This window comes from Solanum pennellii, chromosome 2 (assembly GCF_001406875.1).
Source record: "Solanum pennellii chromosome 2, SPENNV200".
NCBI lineage: Eukaryota > Viridiplantae > Streptophyta > Magnoliopsida > Solanales > Solanaceae > Solanum > Solanum pennellii.
Window position 1 is genome coordinate 13,261,801 of NC_028638.1, and position 19,824 is coordinate 13,281,624.

At 35.9% G+C, this 19,824-nt stretch overlaps 1 protein-coding gene across 1 annotated transcript in view; it reads left to right on the top strand.

Moving 5' to 3' along the window:
- Window positions 1-2,574: 2,574 nt before the first annotated feature.
- LOC107010986 (myosin-1) overlaps window positions 2,575-19,824 on the top strand; it is a 36,827-nt gene continuing 19,577 nt past the window's right edge. The window contains exons 1-9 of the mRNA XM_015210276.2: window positions 2,575-3,522; window positions 7,596-7,697; window positions 8,144-8,287; window positions 8,381-8,531; window positions 8,627-8,654; window positions 18,773-18,938; window positions 19,039-19,102; window positions 19,224-19,237; window positions 19,325-19,409. Coding sequence (XP_015065762.1) covers window positions 3,199-3,522; window positions 7,596-7,697; window positions 8,144-8,287; window positions 8,381-8,531; window positions 8,627-8,654; window positions 18,773-18,938; window positions 19,039-19,102; window positions 19,224-19,237; window positions 19,325-19,409 — 1,078 coding nt within the window. The 5' untranslated portion in view covers window positions 2,575-3,198. The remainder of the gene's footprint in view (window positions 3,523-7,595; window positions 7,698-8,143; window positions 8,288-8,380; window positions 8,532-8,626; window positions 8,655-18,772; window positions 18,939-19,038; window positions 19,103-19,223; window positions 19,238-19,324; window positions 19,410-19,824) is intronic.

A 19,824-nucleotide genomic window follows, 5' to 3' on the forward strand; every position in this document is an offset into this window, starting at 1 on the left:
GTACCTAACTAAACTCCGTATAAAATTATTATATAATTTTTTTCTGCAATATTTAAAAACCTAACAACTAAATGTGATATAAAACTATATACTAATAACGTTTATTATATTTACAAATTAAATATAAAATAATTTAATACATAAATAACTTGATTATTCATATATTAGCTTTAATTTTATCCGGCTATCAAACATCTTGAATCTTTAAGGGCATCTCCAACCCTATCCTTTATTTTACTCTCAAAATATAAAGTTCTTTATTTTTCAGACAACCAACTTCAATCTAATTCTCTATTTTACTCTCTAAAGGAAACTTTTTCTCTCTCCTCAATATTATATTATTATTTCTATTTTATTCTTATTTTCTTATTTCAAAGTATAAATCCCCTTATTTCTTTTCCCAATAATAACATTATATAATTTTCATGCGATATAACATTTTATTTTTTCGAAATTTTTATTTAATATAAAATAATATTTTATTCTAAAATTTTAAATAACATTAATTTCAAGAAAATATGCTATAATATGCAAATTAATGGACAAGATTGAAATACGATTACATAAACACTCAATTTTATTATGTTGCTTCTATAAATGCTCTATTAATGCATATGGAGTTCAAAATGAGCATTATCATCCTTAATTTTTTTATGTATAGCTAAAAATTATTCAAATTGAAGATTTCATCTACCACCATTTCCGTCATCGTAGTTTAAACCTCTATGACACCGTGAATTGGTGCATTAAGATCATGTTCACCCTCAATTATCATGTTGAGCAGTATAATACATGTAGTTATTTTTCATGTAGCACTTCATTTCCTCAAAAACGTGACGGTCTATAATATTTGCAAAACGTGATTGTAAGATTTAGAATGCACGTTCAACATCCTTTCGACATGATTATTACTTCATTCCGAATTAATTGTTATGTTATATATTGCATTTTATCTTGTATTTAATATATAATATTATGTATTGTATTATTATGTTGTATTTAAATTATTATATGATGTGTTTATTTTTCAATTAAAAATTTCATCTTATCATTTTTATTGTGTTTATTATTTATAGTGAAAATTAATAATTAAATCAAATTATATCATTGATAAAAATTACAAAAAATTAAAATGCTTTTAATTCGAGATGAAAGTATTATATATTAAATAATATATTTTTTAAATATTATATTACATTTAAAAAAGAAGTATGAATATTAGATATTTAATTAATGATATGTATATAAAATAATATGTTAATTAAAAAATAATAGAATAACAATAAAGTAATCAAAAAATAAAATAGAGAGTTATATGGAGATGAGTTAGATGGTCAATTCTCTATTTTACTCTTTGAGGTATAAAAAATGAAGAGCAAAATAGAGAATTGAAATAGAAGGGAGTCCATTTGCCGCCCATCATTACACGTGTTTAAATCTCAACCGTAAATTTTAATCCAAACAGCTCAGATTTGAAACGGGTTCAAGAACACTTTGACTCCCTCCCTCCATCGACTTTACTCTTGTCCGATCCTCCTTCGGTCAAATTCAATTTGCTACTAATTTAATTGTTAAATTTATTTTTTGTAATCTCAATTTTTTTTATAAATCAACAAACATTCTAAATATTTTACTTTCTTCGGATTTCACCCTAACTCAAGAATTTTCTAAGATAAGTCAAAAATTAAAAATAGATTTTTCTACTTTTATTTTTTATTTAAAAGTCATTTTAATTTATTTTTTTATTTTTGACTGAAAAACTATTTTTTAAGTTAATCCAAATGAATTCTAAGAGGGTGTTTTGATTGGCTTAAAAGTTAATCAAATTTATTTTTAAATTAATTTTTACTTTTAAAAGTGTCTGACAAATATAAAAATGATTTAAAATAAATAAAAAATAACTTAAAATTAAAAAATGCAGCTCAAATCTATCCCCAATAAGTAACCAACAAAAAAGGTATAAAAACAAAATTTAAAATTTATAATTATGTGTCCGTAATACCACTTGCAAAGTAAATAACATTTTGGAATACATATTCTTGTTTCATTTTTCTATATATGTTTTTCTTAATATTTTTTATGTTCTTTTTAAATTTTGATTGACTTTGATATACATGGTTTAAATTGAATATTTTTTTTAAAAAAACTATCTTTACATTCGCAAAATAATATAAATATATCACTATTTTCATTTATAAAATTAAATCGAATATGTTAATATGATATTGATATTATTGTTGACACCCTTTCCTTCCATGCAACAGCTTTTTAAGTTCAAGTTAAAGTGAAATGGATGTTAAAATATTAAGCATATTCTTTTGGATATATATATAAATAAATAGAGACCTCATAAAATAAATAACCTAATGTGTGTGGTGTAAAAAAAATAAAAAAATAGTGAAGGCCATTTTCATAGGCTTGTGACATTTGAATTTGTATATATTAAAACATTATGGTTGGTGTTGAAAAAATAAAAACAATTGAATTTTGGAGGCAGTCACGGTGACACACCCCACCCCCATCCCTATCCCTTACCCTCATAGCCTTCTTTTTTTTTTTTTTAAAAAAAATGGTTTGTTGTGTTGTGTACAGTGGAAGACCAAACATTCACAAAAGGAAAAGTTAAAAGGGAAAGAGAAGTAAAGCAAAAGCTGTTCCTTCTCTATTTTCTTAGATTTGCTTTTCACACACCCCATTCCCTTCCTCCCTTCATCTCTCGTAGAGGAGGAGTTTTCTTTCTTCTATGTTCTTGACTTCTTCAATTTCTGTAGTCCATTTGATTTTTTGGGCAAAGTTCTAGATCTTGGCTCTGTCTCTTCTTGTACTGCACTTCACTTCTGAGGAGTTTGTTGTGCAAAATTGAAGAGAAGAGTTTGGATTACAGATATATAGTAAATCGATTTTTTTTGGGATTTCTGGACCCAATTATTTATTTTAGGATACTGTAAATCGGAAATGATGTTGATGTTGGTGAGTATGGTGTGATTGATGAGTGAGGAACCACTATTTGTTGTTTGTTGAGTGTATAGCTAGATTGTTATGGGTCCCCTCCATTAGGTTAAGCAGATAAGCTCACTGGGACCTTTTGATTTACTTTATTTGAGAAGAAGAAAGAAAAAAAAGTTTGCTTTTTGATTCAATTATTACAATCTTGATTGTGTTGTTAGAGCTTTACTTTGAAGTAACTTGCTAAGAATAATGGCACAGAGAGTTAAAGGCACCCCATCACTAAACTCCATCAAATCACTGCCAGTCGGATATGCATTTGGTTTGAACAAGTCCGAGACTGTCGATGCGGCTAATCATAGAATGGCATCCCATACTGTCTCCAAGAATGGAGAACTGTTGAATGAGACTAATGGTAATGCTGATGGATATAGTGAGGAATCCCCTTACAGTAGATTGAACTTTTCTGTTGAGGAAAGCCTGTCTAGTGGTGATGATGATCTGAGCACTAATGCATTCACACCGTCTCGTGTAAAATCGAAATGGAGTGACACCACGTCTTATGTGACAAAAAAGGTATTGGATAATCATTTTTCATGGATCGTTCTTGTTTGTTGGTATCATCTGTTTTCAACTTCTTGATTTGATGTTCTGTTTGTCTATTGGTTGCTTGATTGAATTTTAGATAAGCCTCTTTTTGATCATATTTGGTTCATCAAGAATACCTTCAGCTTATAAAATTGTTGGCTTAATCTGCTAAACTACTTAATGAAAGTCACTTATGGTTGCTCGGCTTGTACAACTTGACGTGATTTCTGGGAATGGTTGAGAGCTTAGGAAGCTGATTCTTAGCCTCCACTTTTTAGTTATCAGTAGCTTCTTGGCTCATTGTCTGTGATTGGATTTTAAGCTTTGCAGAGAGGACAACTCTTGTATCATTTCTTTCAGGAAAATGACAAGCTATTTTATTGTAAAACCTAAAACAAATTATCTTTATTTCAATGTAGGTTTGTAAGTTCTGTTCTGTAAGATCTTGGAAAATTTTTTCTAGAGTGTCAACATATTGCTAATGATACCTTCAAAGTAAATAAAATTCTGGAAGCTATAATATCATTCTCGATTCATAAAGATGTATTTTGATAGGATATTGAGATAATTAATGCAATGTAGGCTGCAAATTAGCACTGGATCATCTTCTTCTTGTGTTGTCTAGTGTTGTCAAAGGTGCGCTTCAAGCACACTTAAGCCCTGAAGCGAGTATGAAAACGTGTTGAGCGCTTCACCTCCTTAATTTTCTTTTTGATGTCTGTCATCAAGGCTCTAATAAAAACTTCTTTTTGCGAATGAGCAATTCCCGAAGAGGCGACACTACTGATATTCCACTTATCATTGAAAAAATTCAATTACCTTGTATTTGTATCTTTTTCTTCATTCGTGCCTTTTTTGATTAAATCCCATGCTTTATTTGCGCTTTGCATAAAGCCCCAACAAACCTTAGAGCTTTTTTGCGCTTTTTGCATTTGGTAACGTTGGTGTTGTCTCTCTTTTCTGTTCCGTTATTTTGCTCGGAGTTGAGTGCTCTGCTTTAGATGGATAGTTGTTTTAGCTGCTTTTCGAATCATGAAGAGAGATCATAGTAAAATTTTTGGTAGTTACATTTATCTGGTTATTTATTTATTTTTTGCTCGTAAATTTTACTATAGCTGTTTTAACAAATAAATTCTCACCCTTATAACTAATCCAAAAGAATCTCCTTTTTGGGGAAAATCTCTCCTACAGTGGAATTGGTGTATATACAGATTGTTATCTTACCTAAAGAAGGAAGTGTACAATCGATGACTCCCATAAAGAAATGGAAATGTAGAAGGATTGGTAGCATTTTCCCCAAGTACGTTGGCTTATAGTCTGAAACTTTTTCCATAGTTTGGAAGGGACTTCCAGAGAGCTTGTTTTTTCCCAAGTATCCGGAGGAGAAATCTTTATGAACAATGCGAAATATTCTTTTTCTGACTAAGGGTAGTGTTTCATACTATGGATGACTTATTGAGAAATGGAGTTTTACAAGGATGGTGACGTTTTTCTCCAATATGTTGCCTGTCCAAGGTTGAAAAATCTCTGATTTGGTTGCTTGAAATTAATTCCCAGAGGTGCTTATGTTAATCTTCATAATCTGAACAAAGAAGAATGCTTTATCAACAACCATCCTTTCTGTTCCCAAGGTGATGACCTAGAGTTTGAGGTACGAGACTGTCAATCTGACGATGACGGATTCAAATACCAGTGACGAATCTTGGTGTGAGGCCATCTCCTTCAGCCACTATGAGCAAGATCCTTATTAACTTGTGCTTGTGGGCTGGGAAGGTTGTGCAGTGGAATACTTGAGGAGCATACAAGATGACCCAGAAACCACCAATATCTGCAACCTTTTTATTAGGATATGGTTAAGCTACTAGTTTGAAAACTGGCTTGCTTTTGTTGGTAATTTTTTTGGTAAACATTGGCTTAAGTAGGAATGTCTTTCTGGAGTTCCTCGCGTGTTACAGTTAGAAGATGATCAACGTACTATACGCAGTGTGAAAATAATCTACTCCCTCCGTTTAAAAAAGATTGGCCTAGTTTGACTTGGAACGGAGTTTAAGAAAAGAAAGAAGACTTTTTAATCTTGTGGTTCTAAATAAAAGTTATGTCAAATGCACCAAAATACCCTTTAATCTTGTGGTCTTAAACATGCCACGTGGAAAGTTAAAGTTAAAGTGTTGCCAAAAAAGGAAAGGGGTCATTCTTTTTGAAACAAACTAAAAAGGAAATAGGGACATTCTTTTTGAAACGGAGGGAGTATTTAAGTTTCAGCACATAGAGGTTATCTATTCCTCTTGTGGAATGATGTATGGATTTTCCATCACGTGAATAGCAGAAGAATCAAACATAATGCATGTTGCATTTTTTGTTCTTACATAGAAGACTATCCCCTTTGTTTCTCATTATGTAATTGACTTGTGAATTATGGGATATGCATCTGCTTCTGAGAAAGGTTCAATGATTTGAAAGTCTGTCTATGTGCATACCAAGAGGTATGGGGCGATACATATTGTCTGATCCTTGCTCACTGAAGGATACAATTTGTGAGTACAGTAGAATGTGTGTAGTGGACAAATTATTTCGGGAATGTCGTAACAGGACTACAGAACTTTCAGAAAGGAAAGTCAGTGACTTTAACTTTTCTGTAATTTCTGGTATTGTGAGTGATTGTAGAGTATTTCTTCTGGTGTACAAGTTTGTGATTATGCTTTTAGAGAAGTATATAGTTATACTAAACTCGCCTTCCCTCCTGTTTCAAAAGATCTATGCTTAAATGCCCTCTTCAGAGTTCCAATACCATTGGTATTTCCCCAATTTTTAAGGCCATGCAAATGGATGGATTTCATGAAGCAAATAAGTTACCCTTTTTTGAGTTTGTTGAAGATGTAAAATAAATAATAGTGCCACCTAATATTTTAAGCCTTTAAATGAGTTAGTTACATGTTTCAACACGGTACCACAACATGCAAAGGTCCTGTTTTCAAGTCTCACCACTACGTATTTTTATGAATTTTTTCCCCGTTCTTAGCTCATGAAAAAGTATAAGACTACACATGAGAGGGCATGTTGAAGACATGATTAAATATATAAAAGCGTTCCCTTTTTAACAACTAAAGCTTTTGGATGAGTTAGTCACATACTTCAACACAGTTACAATGCCTGGAAAGATATTGAGTGATCTGAAGTAGCTTTGAAGTGGCTCTGGAGACTGGAATTTCAGGGAGGGGGAGGAAACAAGCAGGAGAAGTTACCACCATTCATGAAGTTTGCAAACACAGAGGTTGTTTATTGATTTTGTGGTGCTGCACCTAAGATAAACTTGCATCTCACTGTTCAACCTGTAAATTTAGACAGAGTGCAACCAATTATAGGGGTTCTGTTAATCCAGATACTCCGTCTATTTAAAAAAGAATGACCTATTTCCTTTTTTGGTTACATTGTAATTTCATATTTCCACGTGACATGTTTAAGGTCACAAGATTAAAGGACAATTTTGTACATTTGACATAACTTTAATTTAGGACCACAAGAGTCAAAAGTATTTTTTTTCTTAAACTCCGTGCCAAGTCAAACTAGGCCCCTCTTTTTGAAATGGAGAGAGTATATATTATTGGTTCTTGACAAGTGCTTTACAGTGTTGGATCTTGTGAGACAGCTGATGGCTAATTATTTATAAGATCATTTGTTGGTATAGCTTTGAGCCAAAAGATGGCCTAGTTCATCTCACCTGTGGACAGCTTTTGGCAAAATTCTTAGGCATAAAATAGTCAATGGCAGCCTTCAAATTCTTTTTCTTGCTTGTTTGAATTCAAGTTCTTCTGAATTTTATGTTGGTTTTCGGTTGCAACATATACTAGCAATGTTCAACATGTGCAATTATTACCTTTACAATGATTTGAAACAGGATAATCCCCCATTCCCCCCCTCATATTTTATGTGTTGGGTTGGTTGATGAGATCTTTTCTACTGGCTTGTAGTCATGATATGCTGGTTTGACCGCACAAAGATATTTCCACTTTCAATGATTTTCTTACCTTCGTTTTTGAACTTTTGGCGTGGACTTGTTGCAGAAGCTTCATTCATGGTTTCAATTAGCTGATGGGAGCTGGGAGCTGACAACATTCATTTCGAAATCTGGAAATGAAGTTCTCATATCATTGTCTGAAGGAAAAGTAAGGCAGTTCGCTAAGAATTTTTCATCTTTTTGCTTACAGAGCTCTGTGTAAAAGAAACAAACTGTTTCGGCAGTTCTCTAGTCAATCTGTTCAAAAAGTTGAAAAGAAGGGATGCCTTAGAAAACAAAAAGAAGTATGCTTATTCTATATCACGCATCTGCCGCTCTCATTCTCATTTCGTCATGGCCTCTGTGTACCTTACCTGGGTCCTGCTCCAACCATGTACCACCATTTTTCTCCCTCCCCAGATTCCAAGTCCCTTCCACGCTTATTCCTAATCTAAGGGCTCTATATCTTACCTGTCAAACTTTCTTAAAGTTCTTGTTCCATGTTTGTTTTACAAACACATCTCTTTCTTCTTTGAATTAAGAGACTTTTCATGCTTAGTGAAGGTTCAAGTATATGATTTTATCTCATACCTTGTCTGTTCTTGGTCAAAGCAGGTTTTAAAAGTTAAAGCTGATGATTTAATACCTGCAAATCCTGATATTCTTGATGGTGTGGATGATCTTATGCAATTGAGTTATCTAAATGAGCCATCAGTGCTGTACAATCTTCAGTACAGATACAATAGGGATATGATTTATGTATGCTCAAATTTTCCTAATCAAGTTGTAGTTGACTTTTTCTTGATTTGTTATTCTTATGCCTTTATTTCTTATCCTCTTCACCTCTTTTAGACAAAAGCTGGTCCAGTTCTTGTTGCTGTGAATCCTTTCAAGAAAGTCGCATTGTATAGCAACGAGTACATTGAAGCTTATAAACGTAAATCCGTTGAGAGCCCACATGTATATGCCATCACAGATATGGCAATAAGAGAAATGGTTCGAGGTACTGAAGTTATGTATATCCAGTAATAATGATTGAGGCTGAACATCATTCCTGGCAATCATGGTAAATCTTATGTAGTTCTCTTTTTTCTGCAGATGAAGTGAATCAGTCTATCATTATAAGGTCAGCTAGTTAAATACATTATAGTTTTCATTTTGTTTGTTGTCTTCTAATATCCATTTATTTTCGTATCTTCAGAGCTGAATCTCATCTAACTAATATACACTATTTTAACTTTTTTTTTTCTGTAAATGTTATTTGTCCCTTTACTTTATTGCCCCCTCTTGGGTCATAAGCCCATGATGTCGAGCTTAGCATGTACTGCTCTAAATTACTGGTCCATTCATGCATCTGTATCAAGGAGGGAACTTTTTTTTTTTAGCAAGGTAAAGTTATATTCCTCAGCAATGTGGGTATGCTGTCAACCATAAAAAAAATTACAGTGCAATTAATCATAATTACAGAGAGCCTAAGAATTATATTAGTTGTTCTACCTCATCTATACCCTCCTCTTTACACCAAAGATATAACGTATTAATGCAATTTTCTTTTACTTTCTGCATTGGATTAGTGCTATTCTCAAAACATCTATTGTTTCTTTCCTTCCAGACTGACCACCATATGCAAGAAGGGACTAGGCTCCACCATTTTTTCTGTTTTTTACTCCCACCTCTTCTCATCCAGCAGGTTAGAAGATCTGCCGTATGCTCAGGCATCACCCATGGTTTTTGGTTGAGATTAAGAAACATATGCCGCACCTGAGAAGTCACTCTACAATGGAGGAACAAATGGCTATTTGTTTCCTCCTTTTCCTTGCAAAAGTAGCACCTTGAGACAATCTCAAAACCTCTCTTTTTCAGTTTCTCCTGAGTGAGACATGCTCTTCTACATACCTTCCATGTGAAACCCTTAAGCTTGGTAGGAATATTAGATTTCCATATTTGTTTCCAAGGTCCAGGAGTAATCCCAGGTTGTGAGATCAAATTTCTTCTGTACAATCTTCCGACTGAAAATTTTCCATCCGTATCATGTCTCCATCTGATTGTATCAGAGCTGGTATTTAAACCAGAGAAATCATTCAACCTTTGCAGCAGGCTGGCCACACTCTCAATCTCCCATCATTTAGAAGCCTTCTAAAGATGATATTCCATCCTTGGTTAGTCCAGGTCTCAGCAAAAGATGCTTCAGGATTGTCACAGAAAGAGAGAGAAAATAAATCTGGAAAATCCTCCATGAGTGAGTTCTGGCCGATCCATTTGTCTTTCCAAAATAGAATTCTAGTCCCTTCACCCACCTTATAACGTATGCTCTCGGACAACTTAGGCCACAAATTTCTGATAGTTCTCCAAACTGAGACTCCATAAGTGTTGGTCACAGTGTTGGTTGTCCATTGCTCAGTCTGTCCGTATTTTATTTGCTGATGATAACATCCTTCCAAAGAGCATGGTCCTACTTTCCAAACCTCCACAGCCATTTTGATAAAAGACATGTGTTTTGCAGCCCCAAGTTCTTTACACCCAGCCCAACAGCTTTCTTACTGAGTTGTACAATTCGCCATTTGACCAGATGATTTTCCATCCTTGTTACCCAACCAAAGGAACTTCCTCCTCAATTTATCCAATCTCTTCTCCACTTTCGCATGTAGGGGAAAAAGGGACATAACATAAGTTGGTAGGGCATCCAGGACTGCATTGATCAATGTAATTCTTCCTCCGAAAGAAAGATATTGTGTCTTTGAGGTGGCTAATTTTTTTCTGTCTTCTCCACTACTCTATCCCATATCTCTAACTCTTTGTGGGTGTTACCCAGTGGCATCCCAAGGTATGTAGTAGGCAGATTTTCTACTTTGCAGCTCAAAATATTTGCTAGGCACTGAATATTAGATACATCTTTAACTTGGAACATACTACTCTTCCTCCAATTCACAGAAAGCCTTGACACTTCCTCAAGAACTATTAGGATTATCCTGATGAAACATACCTGCTCTTCCTTTGCCTCACAAAAAATCATAGTATCATCTGCATAGAGGAGATGGCAAATCTGTACATCTTCTCCAGCTTGGTTGCCCACCTTGAAACCTTTTAGCCAGTTCTTTTGAGTGGCTACCCTCACCATACTATTTAGTCCTTCCGTAGCTAAAATGAAAAGGAAAGGGGAAAGTCTCAATCCTCTTTCTGAGGGAAAACAACCGTTAGGTTCTCCATTCACCAAAGTAGAGAACCTAACAGTTTTATCACAAAATTCTATCCACTTCAACCACTTTTCTCCAAACCCCATTTGTTTCAAGATATTGAGAAGAAACTTCCAATTCACATGATCATAAGCCTTCTCAATATCAAGCTTACACATGATCCCTGGGGTTTTACTTTTGATACTTAAATCAACACATTCACTTGCTACTAGGGCTGCATCTAGAATTTGTCTGCCCTGGATGAAGGCCATTTGATGCCTGTTGACTAGCTTGCTAATTACCTTTTTCATTCTTTCTGCGAGGAGCTTGGCGAACACTTTGTAAACACCTTCAATGAGACTTATTGGTCTGAAGTCTCTTAGTTCAACAGCCCCTGGCTTCTTTGGAATAAGGGCCACATAACTGACTTTGAGACTTATCTCAAACTCATGTCTCCCATGAAACTGATTGACTGCCTTCATAAAATCATTTTTCAAGACTTCCAGAAGTTCTGGGAAAAACTCATGGGGAAGCCATCAGGGCCTGGGGCCTTGTCACTGTCACATGATTTGATGCTGTTCAGCACTTCAGCCTCCTCAAAATGGCTCTGTAACCAATCTCGTTCTTCTTCGCTAATAGTATTCAGTCCTTGCAGCTTGAAATCAGGTCTCCATTGTTCAGTTTCTGCGTATAATTTCTTATAGAAACTTATGATTTCTCTTTTAATCTCTCCTGGATCTGAAATTGAGTTCCCCTCCACCAATAAAGTGTCAATAGATTTGTACCTTTTGTGGGCTGTTGCAATCCTGTGAATTTTGTATTTTAATCACCTTGTTTGAGCGGTTGTATCCTAGATCTTTGTCTCCAGGCTATTTCTTCTTCTTTAGCCACCTCTTCAAACTCCATAGCTTGGTGAACCTTTTGAATAAGTTCATCCTCTGAAAGCAATCTCAGTTCTTGGGTCTTTTCTAGGTCTGCTAACTGCTGAAGTATTTCCCCTTTCTTCTGTTTCCAATTGTTTTTGCGTGTAACTCTCCATTCTTTCAGCTTCTGTTTCAGCATCTTTAATTTAGAGGCCAAAATGTAAGATCCTGTGCCAGTCACATTGAAGGACATCCACCATTCCTTGATCTTCTCAGCAAAACCGTCCACCCTCATCCACCATTGTTCAAATTTAAAGTATGTCTTCTTAAAGTTTAGGTCCCCACAATCAAGCATATTGGGATTATGGTCAAACACTATCTGGGCAGTAAATTCTGTTTGATTTGAGTGAACGATTCATCCCATTGAGATGAATATAAAAATCTGTCGATTCTGGAAGCTGATGTGTGAGTATCTCCTCTTCTCCAAGTGTAGGTACCCTCAAGAGTGGAGGGTCAATGAATTCCATCTCATTTATCCACTCTGTAAATTCATTCATGGCCCCTGTTATTCTGTTCCCTTCTGATCTTTCATTCGGGTATCTTGTGACATTGAAGTCACCACAAGACACCCACGGTCCATTGCAAGCCTCCTTGATGTTGATCAATTCTTGCCATAGTTCTCTCCTAGCAACAGTATCACAGGAAGCATATACTGCACTAAGGAACCAGGTAAGCACCTGCTTGATGCCTTCAAACTTGACAGTCAGGCTTTAATTTGCATCTACAACCACTTCCCCTCTACAGTATCTCTTATCCCACATCACAACTATCCCTCCACTTCTACCAATTGCATTTAAGTGACATTTCCCCATCCACCTATTTTGCCATTATTGGCTATACACTTGTGTCTCATTCAGTTAACTTAGTCTCTACTAACACATAAATATCTGCCCTCCATTGTTGCATTGCTCTTCGTACTAACCCCCTTTTCCCTTCACTGTTTACCTCCCTCACATTCCAGCTGAGAATTTTCAGATTCATTGATTATTGGCGGATATTGTTCTCCCTCTGTTTCTAGGCTCTCCCCCTTTAAATTTAACATGAAATTCCAGATTCTTGATCTCTTTTGGTATGGATCTCTTGCCACTGGACACCACAGATGTCTCCTTTTCTTTTAATTCCCCCCTTTTTCGATCAATTCTTAGAAAGAGATCAAAGGCCACTTTATCACATCCTTCGAAGGCCGCCCCAAACAGTTGGCTCAGTTGGAGGAGATTTGCTTGGACCCAAAGAGAAGCTCTATCTTCAATTTCTTGTTCCGAGAGAGAATCGTTTATTTGGAGAGGAGAAGGTTCTTCATAATTCATTAGCTCGCCTACTTCATTCTCCTCCATGTTCTCTTCTTCCCTATCGGAACTGAAGAAAAATTCCCCCCCTCCATTTTCTTCGAGGACAAGCATCTGCATGTTCTCTCTCTCAACCGGGACTCCATTCTCTCTTCGACAAACTCCAAGGCTTCAGGAGAGGAAGATTCTGAGCTCATTCCCATCTCTATCTTAGTCAATTGCAGGCTTGGTGGCTGTTTGGTCTCTCACAAGCAAATTTTGTCAACAAAGGCCTAAACCTTAAAATTATTAGACGTGTTTAAATAATTCTGGGCTTCATTAATTCCAGACCTTTTATCACTTTCTGGGTGACCTAAAAGGCCCAACTGTTCTTTAATAATAACTGGGCCCAATTTTTGAATTAAAGCAACCACGTGCTCTTCTGAAAGAATCACGTGATCGTCTTCCTTTTCAACTCATTGGGTATTTCTATCTCATTATCTGTCGTTGCAGTTCCTTGCCTGAGGGGTCTCCATCATGCTCCTGTCACCTCGAACTTCCTGCTGCCTCCTTCCTCGATTCTCACAAACTTCATCACTGCTAGGTCTGTATCTCGCCGGAGCTTCACACCACACCGGCAGTGCAAAAGTGAGATCTCCATCATTAACCTCAACGACTGTTGGTATTTCTTTTAGAGGCCCTTTGACTCTAATCCGAGCCCATCTTAAATGGTTTCGAAGTTGAGTCTCCTTTTCTGTCTCTAGCCACCCGCCGCATTGATCTCCGATGTCTTTCATCACTTCTTCCGACCATAAATGGAGTGGTAGCCCTAGGATACGAACCCAAAACCAATCAAAGCTCTTTTGCATTGGAATAGCGCCTGCCGTAGGGGACCACCATTCCAGCTTCATGTAGTGGTTGTTTCTCTTCCATCTTCCTGCTAGGACACTTTCAGCATCCCTTCTTGATTGAAATTCGAAAAGAAACTGGATTCCATTCATATCGAATACTTGGATGTTGAAGATGCCTTTCCATGTTTGATGAACCCATTTCCGAATCTCATTTCTAGAGGGAATCTCATCACAATCGGGGAAGCTTCCCAGGAGAGTTCTTTTCAGTGGTTCTGTTCCTTCCTTGTTGTTCCTCTCCATGGCTTGAGAAGAATGCTCTGCAGTCCATCTGTTCCTAAGAATTGCATCCTTGTAACTCCCCTTCCCTTTCTCCCCTTTGTACTTGTTTCCCCCGCATCTGCATTTTATTCTTGTGACTGTTTGGCACCATTAATGAAAGTTTCAATTTTATACATTAAAGTGGTCCACCCTTCATTAAATGCATTTTCCGGCAAGATAATTACAGCCTCTCCTCTCCATTAACTGTAATAACAGAAAGGAACCTCCCAAATTTATAGAACTTCAAAGTGCAATAAATATGGATAGTCTTATCTCTGCATCTCCAAGTTTTAAATGATTTCCCTTTAATATCTGAGGCCTCTTTAAACCTTTTACACAACCAGATCAAAGCAGCCCTGCTCAAAGTCATCCTACGCATGTATAATCTTGCATCCTCAACCCATTCAAACTGTATTTCAGAAGAGGTATATGATTTTGTCAAGTCGTAAGACTTCCACCCCAGTCGGAAGTAGATTCTGTCGGCCATCTAAAGAAAGAATTTGATTTTTAAATAAAAATGTGATGTTTGAGATCCGGTGGAGGAAGTCCACCGGAAAGTGGATAGCTTAGGGCCAGAAGGGTCCCATGAGCTTTACCTAGAAAACTGTGCCTAGAGCATAGTTGAAAGGTCAAAAGTACATATTTTTTGGGGAAATTATCTCAACTGACTCAAATGTCTTGTTAATCCACATGAAATTAGATAAGTATAGAACCACATTGACGTTATCAAAAGAATAGAATCACATTGAAAGCAGATCCATAAATATGAATCTACTAGCTTGAAATGTTGAATCATTTTACATGCTTATTGTTTTTCTTGCTCCCACTGAGACTAATCTGATTCAAGCTATCGTATGAACATGCATATAAAAACTTTCTAAAATGTTGTCCTTTATAATAGCTGGTTCAAGGAACAAAACAAATAGGGGAGCCCATCTCCTTATTACCAGATATGATTAGTTAGATGAGAATCCAGAAAGTACACTACTAAGTTTAATTACAAGTAGTATAAAGGACATAATCTTAGAAGGAAGAAAATCCATGACATTGTTATTTTTTCAAGTAATGAGAGGGAGGAAAATGCTAAATTGTTTTTCACATTTCAATGGGCAACAGATTTGGTGTATGCCTTTTGATTTAGGGTGTCAGCAGTTGATGCCAAAGCAAAGTGAACTTGTTTTCTAGGGAAGGTTTAGGTTAAGGCCGGAATTGACAGTGGGGGAAGCTTTTAGAAATATATGCCATTTTCCAAATAACACAATTTCAAAGTGTAAGAGCGCAACACGTGATATGTGGATTAGGCACATGTTATGGGTTTCAACCTTGCCACCGACAAAAGCTTGGTATTTAATTGGAGAAAGTTAGACGGCCACCTTAATTTAAACTATGGGTCATTGGGCTCGGGGATTTCTGGGTGATTAAGAAAAAGCAAGGATATGTCATAGTGTTATAACCAGGGAGAACCACACCCCAAAAGCTAACTAGTAAGGTTGGAGAGCCCAGCGCTATAAATACCCCACCATGCTCCGTTTCTGTCGTCCTTGATGGCTGTGCGCTAGACATTACTAGCCCCGGATAAACACTGCCATACCGGCATCATCATCCAAGGCACAATGGGTACAAAGAGCGGTGGGTTGGCTCTGATACCATTGTATAACAGGGAAAACCACACCCCATAAGCTAGCTATTATGGTAGGAGAGCCCAGGGTAATAATACCCCACATTAACACTTTGTTGTACCAATGTGGGACTTTGCAATGGACCATAACAACTACCCAAGATGCCATTCTGCACCGGCAAAGTTTTTCCATCATGATGTCAAGCTTTCTTCCCGGATTATCAATCTTTACATCTATGGCTTCAGATTTTTTCCTATTTCTGCCATGTGATTCTGCAATTGCGACTCGAGTTTCTTCATGTTATCCTCCAGTGATTTAGACCTTGTCTCTGTAATTGTTATCTTTTAAGGCCAGGATTATGCTTTGGTACCAATTGTGATATACTTGCAATGTGTGTAAATTGCAATCAAGGAATAGGACAGAAATGGAATTTTATTGATTGTGAATTCGGCGGTACAATGTAACCACATTTGAATGATGAAAATGAAGAGGATAATTCTCTTAATACTCCATTACAAGCTTCAGTTCCTCTGTAATTTCCCTGAAAAAATTAGGAAGAAGAAGGTAAGAAGAGATGGAGAGAGAAACTAGACATTAGAGAGAAGATGCTTGATGGTTAAGATATTTACCAGAATTCGTATAACTTTCCATCTCTAGTCTGTTAAGGTATTTAGTTAGCTGATGCTAATCCTTAGCCGTAGATCATGACTTCCCATTTTAATTCTGCACCGTACAATCACAATTCGTGTGATCCTTCCTTTAAATGCTGGCTGCTCTATACATATACACGTGTCCCTCTACATAGTCTCATTTAATCTTTATGCTGACAAACCCTAAATCAGTTTCCCAATTCAGCTATGACATAAATATAGAAGTTGGCAATCTCTGCGACTGTTGTCTTTTCCCTATCAAAGGGGAGGGAAATGTTAGCTATGTTTTACTATACTGTGAACAACAGCAGATTGATGGTCTTATGCTGCCAAAATATTTAAAGGTTTGGATAAATGCAGGAAATAATAGTGGGGTAATCAGGTCCTATTTTTAAATGTATGTCTCATCAAAATAAGTCAGTTTTACAATGCATGTTTCCGTACATTTGGTTAGAGATAAAGATAACTTTTCAATGAGGAAGTAAAGGTTGTTTTTAAGGCCTGGATTGTCTAAACTTCCTTTTTGATTGGTTTTAATGAGAAGTTACCTACTGAGTCCTATATTTTTCTGAATTTTCTGGAGGAACTTCAAATTGTACCTCCCTCCCCCTTTTTTCTTTTCTTACTATTACTGTTTCATTACATATTATATGCACTTCGGCACAAATAATATCACAAAGGTTTTTCTTTTTAAGAAAAAAAAAGAAATAATACGAAGGAGATTGATACGCCAAAAATTACACCTCAATTAAGAAGTATAAAACAATCTTCGTCAAATATAGAATCCAACTAGGTTGGGGTCGAATCCCACTGCGAATAAAGCGAAAACTAAGAACAAAATGGGAAATATGAGAATTTTGGGTTTTGGTTTAAGATTCACTGTTTAACAAGTAACAATGAACAATACCTCTTAATTTAGAATCAACTAGAGAGAATTAACCAAGATTGTGTTCACCAAGACTGTTTGACCATTTTCGGGTTAGTTACAGAACTTCATCTTGCGTTGTTAGTATATTAGTTAATCAAACTTATGTGACACTTAAATTATTTCTAACCGCATTTAATGCAGATCACTTTTATTCTTTTGAACTAAAAGTGTTCCATTCATTTCAACAGATAAATACTCAAGTTGGTTAATCTTGCTACAATATTAACCACTAGACGAGTCCAAATTCTTGAATTCTTATTTTTAACTTCTTTTCCCAAGTTTTAGCCTTTTTACTCAAACAAAATGAACTTTAAGGCAGGTTTTAATGTTTGCAACCGTTAAAAGTCAATTAAGATGAAAGAGTTAATAAGGTTTACAAATACAACTCAGATTTATTTCGTAAAAACCCTATTTTTAGGTCAGTCGTCATGGATTCCACAACCCTTGGCTGTGGGGTGTAGCCACTCATGATTAATGAAACAAGCAATATAATTGCATTCATTCAAGAAGTAATTACTTACGAGAGTTAAATCAACACTTTGATTCAATTAATCAATGTAATTCTCGTTCAAACTCCGTTCAAGCGTTATTGTCTTCTTCGCTAAAACAAAGATCATAAAATAAAATCCTAAAGATACTATTTATAGTTCTAGGAAATTTTAACTTTAAAAACAGAAAGAAGAAGGCTCGAGGCTCGTCTGATGCTGCGTCTGATGCGACGGGCCGTCGCCTTAGCTTCGTATGATCTTCAGAGAGTTCCTTAACCCTACAACTGTGACGTCGAGCCTGATGGCTCGTTGGAGATCTGATGGTCCACAGATACACCCCGCTTTAACTTCAGAAGGTGGTTCAACTCTGCATGTGTGCCGCTTGGTCTGACGGCCTGTGATAGGCCTGATGGTTTGTCGTCCTTGCTGTCAGAAAACTTCAGAAACTTGGCATTTTCTCTGCAAATGTGACGGCTACCCCCGGTAGCTCATCACAGGTCTAATAGCCCGCTGGAGCTTTCCTTTAGCAACACTTTGCTTCATTTTACCTTCTTGTCTTGGCTAATCCTGTTCAACACAGTAGAAACACTATTAAAAGACACCATTTTGCTCAAGTACTCACAATTATTCAGAACTAAAAGAATCAAACGTGCTGTCAAATGCCAGCACATCAGAGATCACTTTTGATAAACTCGAAGTGGAAAGTGGATGATTAATTTGGTAATTTGTTATTCTCACTTGGTGGCTTACATGAAGGCATGTATTTTTATTAGTTAGGCTGATTGGTCTTTTCTATTGTGCTTATTTCCTGCTAGCTGGAGTTAGACTAATATACGTTCTTTTGTGTAGACTCTGACTAGTAGTTATATCTACAGTACTTCTTGCTTATTGCATAGATCCTCTTTGACTTCCTATAATGCTTGTGAAATTTTTTGACTTTCAAGAAATTCGTGAGTACTAATTGATTGCATTAAGTTATCTTATATAATCTCTATCCTAAAATAGTCCTTGGTTTGTTCTCATACCCAGTGGGGAAAGCGGAGCTGGCAAAACTGAAACAGCAAAGATTGCAATGCAATACTTGGCTGCCCTTGGAGGTGGTAGTGGAATAGAGGATGAGATTCTGAAAACAAATCCGATTTTAGAAGCCTTTGGCAATGCTAAAACTTTAAGAAATGACAACTCAAGTCGATTTGTAAGTAGTTTTCCTATAACCAGAACTGAATTTTTACTTTGTAACCATTTCTCAAGATGTTTGCCGAGTCTTTGAGAAATTGCTGACTATTTATTGACAGGGGAAGCTTATTGAGATTCACTTTAGTGAGACTGGAAAAATATCTGGGGCTAATATTCAAACATGTAAGACAGGAATCTGTATGACTTCATTGAAATGAAATTTTTGTACTAAAATCAAATCAAGTGGCTGACATGTATTTTTACTTTTCCTTTGACTGCTGGCATTGTTTCTCGATCTTCACAGTTCTACTTGAAAAGGTACTTTTTCCCTTTGAGTTGCCTTGATCAACAGCAATTTTTATTTTTTTTATAATATACTCTTAATGAATATGTTTTATGGAACAGTCAAGAGTGGTTCAATGTAGCGAGGGAGAAAGGTCATATCATATATTTTATCAGCTCTGTGCAGGAGCTCCAGGAGCTCTCAAAGGTATGAACTGATAAACACATACGAGCGTGAGATTTTCATTGTATGATCTCTCAATACATTTTTTCTGTATGTTTGCTCCATAGTTTTGGTTGACACTTCCATTGTTTATAGTACATGTCATTGAAACTGTTAACTACATGTGAATTATCTTCAGAAGAAGATAGTTCGCCTTAGTTACAATGCACATTAGCACATGCAAATGCAGCTTAATATCAATATATGAAAGCTTTTGGACGAGAATTGCATGTACAAAGCAGGTACAACTCAACAAAAATGGAACTTGGGTTGAATGATAGTATGTGCTATATTTATAGTGGTTTCGGTACTATGCCTAATAGAAACTTAAATCTGAGTACTTTTTTTGAAGTTACAAGTTATTACTATATTTGTCAGACACCTTAGGTGTTATTTCATC